Raw genomic sequence first — 8,028 nt, forward strand, 5'->3', positions numbered from 1 at the left:
CCTAGCACTCTGGGAGGCCAAGGTGGGTGGAAAGCTTGAGCTTACAAGTTTGAGACCAGCCTGAGCAAGAGTAAGACCCCCCCTCTCTACTAAAAATAGAAAAACTAAGGCAAGAGGATCACTTGAGCCCAAGAGCTGGAGGTTGCTGTGAGCTATGACACCTCGGCATTCTACCCAGGGCAATAGCTTGAGACTATCTCAAAAAGAAAAAGGCGCGGTGCCTGTGGCTCAGTGGGTAGGGTGCCGGCCCCATGTACAGAGGGTGGCAGGTTCAAGCCTGGCCCTTGCCAAACTGCAACAACAAAAAAAATAGCCAGGCGTTGTGGTGGGCACCTGTAGTCCCAGCTGCTTGGGAGGCTGAGGCAAGAGAATGGCCTAAAAACCCAGGAGTTGGAGGTTGCTGTGAGCGGTGTGATGCCACGGCACTCTACCAAGGGCGATAAAAAGTATGACCTGAATCTAAGCAAGCATCTGGACCTAACTTGCTGTTTTCAGGAAAAACGGGCTAAAGAACAAGTTAAATGACACTGTGAAGAACAAATCCTGATTATGAGATATTCTCTAACAGAACCATCCTGGACACTTTAAAAAGTTAATGTGGGGTGGGGGTGGGTGAGTAGGGGACTAAAAGTCTGGCTGTCTAAGGATAACTGCTATCAGAAAAGGCCCACTCAATACATAGCCCCATGTGTCATGGCAAACAGTGAAAAGTGAAACAGTATATGGAAATAAGCATATTTTATCATACTGGCAAAGTCCCTACTACCTACACTTAAAATGAATCAAGTACTGAGCTTTGAGGGGAATGATTTTTTTATTTGCATGATACAACATCTATCATTTAATTTTTGTAGTAAGATTATAAAGAGGGTCAGCCATTTGGAAGGAACTGTTTATATGGGATTAATCAGAAAATTAAGGGCCACTCATTGAAAAACTCAGTATAGGGCGGCACCTGTGGCTCAGTCGGTAAGGCGCTGACCCGATATGCTGAGGGTGGCGGGTTCAAGCCCGGCCCCGGCCAAACTGCAACCAAAAAATAGCCAGGCATTGTAGCGGGCGCCTGTAGTCCCAGCTACTTGGGAGGCTGAGACAAGAGAATCGCTTAAGCCCAGGAGTTGGAGGTTGCTGTGAGCTGTGTGAGGCCACGGCACTCTACTGAGGGCCATAAAGTGAGACTCTGTCTCTACAAAAAAAAAAAAGAAAAGAAAAACTCAGTATAACGTCTTGAAACATCTTTTTGTCATCATACTCGTTGGCTTTCTCATCTTTCCACTTAACTGCCCGGCACTCGTTTGTCAGTGGCTATGGGTGTCATGCAGACAGCTTTCCAGTACTGGAATTCCAAGTTCATGCCTTCCTAAAGAGATTGGGTTATATTTACCTTGTCTGAATTGTCCATCAAGAATTTGTGAGCACCTATGAAGATTTCGTGTCCACCCAAGGATCTGGTTTGAAAGGGCTGGTTGTATAAAGTAGTCAGTTCCTTGGCAAATGTGGGGTGCTGACTCCCTTTTTACCTCCTGTCCTGCAGGGACTCTAACAAAACATGGATAGTACAGGCTTCATACCTGCTATGCAGTTTGCTTTTACTATTCTTATTCTCAATTTAGTAGAAAAATAGAAGCGCTGGTACAAGGAATGGTAGGTAAAGGACACAATACCAGTGAGAGGAAGGTAAGAATCATTCTCACATAGAGTCTTAGTTGGATGCTAACTGGCATTTAAGTTAGTCAATTACAGATTCAGTTCTTGAAAAAAGGGTATGATGAGAAAAAAAGCACAAATTGATAACGCAGTGGAGACACACAGTAGAAGGGCATGTCTGCAGATGACAGCATCAGAATTCCACTTTTGCTCCCCAGCCTCTTCTAACATGCTGGTTTTTCTGCCTGGGCTGCAGATGGATGTTCAGTCTGGGGTTGGGGCAGAACCACTAACATGAGTACTGTGTATCACTCCACAGCACTGGGAGCCACAGGAGTGGAAAGGATCCCAAGGTTCCCGGTTCCCTTACAGACCTTCTTGCTCTGACCTAGAAATTCCCTCATGGAAATAGCTGGGCTTTGTGGCGGGCGCCTGTAGTCCCAGCTACTCGGGAGGCTGAGGCAAGAGAATCGCTTAAGCCCAGGAGTTGGAGGTTGCTGTGACCTGTGTGAGGCCACAGCACTCTACCGAGGGCAATAAAGTGAGACTCTGTCTCTACAAAAAAAAAAAAAGAAAGAAATTCCCTCATAGGGATTTATCTGAAGAGGCAGATAAGTGCACAGTAATGTACAGAGTGGTATTCATCAGCAATATATTATTCATATGAGAACATACACAATAAAGAGGGGGCCAGGGGTTTAAGATTCTAAGTGACTTTTACTTGGTATAGTCTAATCTTTATAATCAGTGGATGAAACCATTTCCCATTTGAAGGAGATAAGCTCTTAAGTAAATAACCATTTTCATTAGGGCAGCAGGGGCTAGGAAGTACTTAGAAATCTGTCATCATTGTTAAGCACCTGGCTCTGGGGCCTTCAGGTCCTCCCTTCCCCTCACATCCTTTCTTCTTCCTGCAGACTGCAATAAGGTCACTGATCAGTGCCTGTCCTTCTTTAAACGCTGTGGAAACATCTGTCATATTGACCTGAGGTACTGCAAGCAAGTTACCAAGGCAGGCTGTGAGCAGTTCATAGCTGAAATGTCTGTGAGTGTCCAGTTTGGGCAAGTGGAAGAAAAACTTCTGCAAAAACTGAGTTAGTCCCAGGACAAGTATGTAAATATGGGGTGGGCAGGGAGGGGGAGGGCACACAGCCAGGGATGGGTAAAGACTTTATAAGAAAGGAGGGCTTTTATTTTCCATTGGGAACTTGAAACAACAGACCACAGAGTGATTCCATTTTGCAAGTCTTTGCAAGGGAGAAGCCATTCAACTACCCATTTTGGGGGATGAGTGAGCCGGATGCTTTCCTTTGGTCTTTCTGAATCATAATTGCACTGCTTTCTGGACCATTTCTAAGGCGGCCTTTACAAGAAGACATTCCCATCAGAGAGGAGGGTGGACTTTGGAGAAATTCTCTTATTGAGGTGTGAGCTTAGGAGCTTTTGTTGGTGGTGTTGTTTTGACACCTCTTTCCTTGCAACTCCAAGGTTTTGGGTGTCTATATAAAGTGGACCACACACCACATCTGCTGCCGTATTGATATATTTTTTTTTGTTTGGTTTTGTTACATCTTACATTATGCAGAACTATTTTTGTACAAATTGTTTAAAAGTTATTTATGCAAGGTTTGAATGCATACCAGTGTTTTTATTGTTTTGAGGTTGCCAATTTTCCTGATTTCCTTAAGGTAGGAGAGAACTTAACCTGTACTTCATTGACACAACCCACCTACAAATGTGCCCAGATCTGACAAAGTGGGCTGAGACCTTCCACTTAAAAGCATGTTTAACTGGAAGTTGAGAGCCTTCCTTGTATGTCAAGAAGTTACATGAGCATGTTGTGGATAAATGTAAATTATAGTCAAAGTAAGACACTTTGCCAAGTTTCCTCTGTATAGAATTCACTTTTCTCAGATTTTAAAATTTCAACTTCAGCCTTTGCACTGAGGAGGGTTTGCTCCAGCATGAGCTCTTGTACTCTACATAGATCTAATTTACACCATGGTCAAGAAGTAGAATAAATGCTCCCACATAGCCTTTCTTTTCTTTTCTCTCCTTTGAAGTGTGAGTTGAGTTCTCATTTAGGTTTGTAACATGACTATTTCCTAGTTGTAAAGTTCTGCGTTTGTAAGTGCCATTGTCGTAAGGTGGTGTTTCTTAGACCTTCCCTGCCACAGTTTACCTTTTGTTGAATTTGTATAAACGGTTGTACAAAAAAACACTCTTGAACTTTGAGAGTTTTTGTTCTAGGACTAGACATTTAATTGGAAAGCCTAGAGTCTGTAGAGTTTAGAGTCTTAATACTAATTAGCATACATTGTTCAAAGTCTAAAACAGTGTATTTTCTCAGTCTTCTAAGAAATGCAACAGCCCTGTGGTATGTGATTTTTCTCCAGCAAGATCTTAACTGTTTTTGGCTCATTAAGGGAATAGGAAAGAACTATGGTATGATATGGGCACATGTAGGAATAAGTTACAGAATGGCTTCCCTATGCTGTTACCTCTTGCCACAACTATATAAAGTCATTTCCTTTTTTTTTTTTTTGCAGTTTTTGGCCGGGGCTGGGTTTGATCCCGCCACCTCCAGCATATGGGACCGGCACCTACTCCTTTGAGCTATAGGCGCCGCCCTTTTTTTTTTTAAATTGAGACAGAGTCTCACTTTGTCACTCTCAGTAGAGTACCGTGGCGTCACAGCTCACAGCAACCTCCAACTCTTGGGCTCAAGCAGTTCCCTTGCCTCAGCCTCCCTAGTAACTGGGACTACAGGTGCCTGCCACAGTGCCTGGCTTTTGTTTGTTTGTTTGTTTGTTTAGCAGGCTGGGGCCAAGTTCAAACCCACCAGTCCTGGAGCACATGGGCGATGCCCTAACCACTGAGCTATGGGCGCTCCACTGTACAAAGCAATATCCATGGCTACTTGCCATTACCCAAGAGTTACTCAGATCTGGGGACCTGAGTATTATTTGTTCAACCTCCCAATGGGAAAAGGCTACATCCTGCACAGGTAGCCTTTGGCCATGGTGGTTATAGGAGACAGCTTTTCCAAGTGGCAGATGCAGAAACCAATGAGAAATAGTTTTAGATTACCGAATTTTTTTTTTTTTTTGAGACAAGAGTCTCACTTTATTGCCCCCAGTAGAGTGCCATAGCACACAGCTTATAGTAACCTCAGACTCCTGGGCTCAAGCAATTCTTCTGGCTCAGCCTCCCAAGTAGCTAGGATTATAGGTACCTGCCACAATACCCAGCTATTTTTAGAGGCTGGACTTGAACTCATGAGCTCAGGCGATCTGTCCACCTCAGCATACCAGAGTGCTAGGATTACAGGCATGAGCCATTGCACCCAGCCTACTGAATTGTTTTAAAGAGAGCCCTGCAACCTCAGTCACAAGAGAAATAACTCCTGTAGTCAGAGGGTGAAGAAAGTAACCAACTTCCTCAATAATCAAGTGGAACATAAGACCTTTACCCTACAGGATACACCTTTCCTGCTAATAGTTTAAATTTTACATTTGCCCTGGCGAACTTGTTTTATTAGAATGGGACAAAGAGGCTCGGTGCCCGTAGCTCAGTGGTTAGGGTGCCAGCCACATACACCAAGGTTGGCAGGTTTAAACCTGGCCTGGGCCAACTAAACAATGACAACTGCAACAAAAAAATAGCCGGGCTTTGTGGTGGGCGCCTGTAGTCCCAGCTACTTGGGAGGCTGAGGCAAGAGAATCGCTTGAGCCCAAGCATTTGAGGTTGCTGTGAGCTGCACTCCACTGAGGGTGACATAGTGAGACTCTGTCTCCAAAAAAAAAAAAAGGACGAAGAGCCCATGCAGATTCATGTTTCCTGGTAATTTAAATCCAGGGACCCTTTCTAAACTGAAGATACTTGAAGTTGTTGTACCCCAGAATTTAACTCAGAGAATCCACTTACCAGAATTAACATTAATGTAACACTCTATGGTGGGGCGATGCCTGTAGCTCAGTGGGTAGGACGCCAGCCCCATATACTGAGGGGTGGCAGGTTCAAACCCGGCCCCAGCCAAACTGCAACAAAAAATAGCCAGGCATTGTGACAAGTGCCTGTAGTCCCAGCTACTCGAGAGGCTGAGGCAAGAGAATCACCTAAGCCCAAAAGTTGGAGGTTGCTGTGAGCTATGATGCCAGGGTACGCTACTGAGGGCGATAAAGTGAAGACTGTCTTTGGTTTATCTACAAAAACATGGCTTCCCTTTCTAAGCCTGAATGTTCAATATGCAGTAAAGGTAAATTTACCCATGTAAGGTAAAGTTTTTCTTGGCAGCATTCTCTGAATCTCCAGATAAGACAGTTATCCTCACTCAATCCAGGAAAGTCATCTTCTTCCTCGATTATTGCTTTAAGGGTAATTATAGTTTTCAAGTGAACAGTTTTTGCAGTCACTTGTTAGCAGCCAACACTGAAACTTGTAGCTGGTACTGGTTAAGGGCTATAGGGGGGTCTGGGGTTAGAGGACAGTGTTTCTCCTGTAAGGCTTCCCGAAGCACACAGTTCTGTTAGAGAGGGGCTGCCAAGGCTGGATACCCATGCGGCCACAGGGACCCATCAAAGCAAAGGCATAGCATATGTTCAGGTTCAAGAGAGGCCATGATCATTAGCACAGTGTTCACAGATGAACTCCCTTTTAACTACTCAACAGTCTAGTAAGATCATACCTCAGTACTGGTCCTCAGTCTCTCTACAAGACTTTATTTTTAATATGAGCTTTGGATAGGCTAGCCTAAGGTAAATGCTAACAAGCAGCTGCTCTGAGCCCACGTGCTATGTCTAATGAAGTCATGAAAGTACCATAAGCCTGAAGGAGTACATGCTATGTTAAGTTGCAGCTCAGTAACCTTGGAAAGAGGCTCTGTCCCTTTCTCTAGGGAATCCATTGTTTACAAAGAAAGATACCATGGCACCTCGGATTACATTGTTTCATATTGTGAAGATGGGACAAGGAGATGTAATGGTACTCCACTGGGGACTTTCAGAATGTTATCCAGGGGAAATGCTTTGTCCTCTGCCAAACAAGTCAGTTATACCATGTGCCATGCTTGTTACACTAAATATTTTTGTATGATCCCTAAACTGTTACTTCAACATGCTATCCAAAAAGCACCACTAAAGAATTTTTGTACTCTTAATATATAAATCCAAGAGGCAACATTAAATAAGCTGTTTTAAGCTGCAACTATGTACAAATAAATCTGAATATTTGAATTTAACTATAGACAAATAAAACTGGCCCCTGCTGCTTAGCTTCCACTCAAGTTTGTTTACTATCACCTGCTGTCCTGTGTTTAAAGACTTCCCATCATCAAGTTAGCAATTTTAGGGGAACTGTTAACTCTCTTTCCAGAGTCTGTTTCCAGAGTCTCATGAAAAGTATGGTCAAGGTAAAAGTCAAGTGCCCATAGCAGGAGCTCAGCTTTTGCTGCTTCTATTGGAAAGTAATGATCTGCTCAAACTGGTTACCACTAACAGTGGTGGGTAGACACCTGCCCTGGACCCTTCAGACAGAGACAAGTATTTAAAAATACCCAAGGCCTTGATTTATACACTTTGACCCCCCCCATAAACCAGAAAAGGTAGAAAGGCATGTTTTCACAACTAGCCAAATTTTCTGCCCAGAGTGGAGGGACAGACTGTCTCCCTAAGTAAGGGGTATTTTCTATCCTTTTTTTTTTTTTTTTTTTTTTGAGACAGAGCCTCAAGCTGTCACCTGGGTAGAGTGCCTTGGCATCACAGTTCACAGCAATCTCCAACTTCTGGCCTAAGCGATTCTCTTGCCTCAGCCTCCCAAGTAGCTGGGACTACAGGCGCCCACCACAATGCCTGCCTGTTTTTTGATTATAGTTGTCATTGTTGTTTGGCAGGCCCGGGCTGGATTCGAACCCACCAGCTCAGGTGTATGTGGCTGGTGCCTTAGCCGCTTGAACTACAGGTGCCGAGCCAGTTAGGGGTATTTTCATGTCTGTCAATTGACTAGTGGATTCTGACCATCTGAGAGCTTCTGTGTTAGTGTACAGTCAGAAGAACAAATGAAAAGCTAATGAAACTTTTTTTTTTTGCAGTTTTTGGCCGGGGCTAGGTTTGAACCTGCCACCTCCAGCATATGGGGCCGGCGCCCTACTCCTTTGAGCCACAGGCGCTGCCCAAATGAAACATTTTTTAAAAACATACCTTGGGCCAGCGCCTATGGCTCAAAGGAGTAGGGCGCCGGCCCCATATGCCAGAGGTGGCGGTTCAAACCCAGCCCCAGCCAAAAACTGCAAGGGATTTAGAGAAAGCTATCAGTAGAGCTGGTTCAATTTCCCACTTTTTAATCATCAGATATTCTACAAGTGCTTTAACTTCTGAAAGGTCA

The 8,028-nt window shown here is 44.2% G+C and overlaps 1 protein-coding gene across 9 annotated transcripts in view; it reads left to right on the top strand.

Moving 5' to 3' along the window:
• KDM2B (lysine demethylase 2B) overlaps positions 1-3,681 on the top strand; it is a 143,136-nt gene extending 139,455 nt beyond the window's left edge. For all 9 annotated transcript variants that reach the window (XM_053586978.1, XM_053586976.1, XM_053586977.1 and 6 more), the window contains one exon: positions 2,565-3,681. In XM_053586978.1, coding sequence (XP_053442953.1) covers positions 2,565-2,746 — 182 coding nt within the window. In that variant the 3' untranslated portion in view covers positions 2,747-3,681. The remainder of the gene's footprint in view (positions 1-2,564) is intronic.
• The last annotated feature ends 4,347 nt before the right edge of the window (positions 3,682-8,028 follow it).

This window comes from Nycticebus coucang, chromosome 4, assembly GCF_027406575.1.
Source record: "Nycticebus coucang isolate mNycCou1 chromosome 4, mNycCou1.pri, whole genome shotgun sequence".
In the NCBI taxonomy this organism is placed as follows: Eukaryota; Metazoa; Chordata; class Mammalia; order Primates; family Lorisidae; genus Nycticebus; species Nycticebus coucang.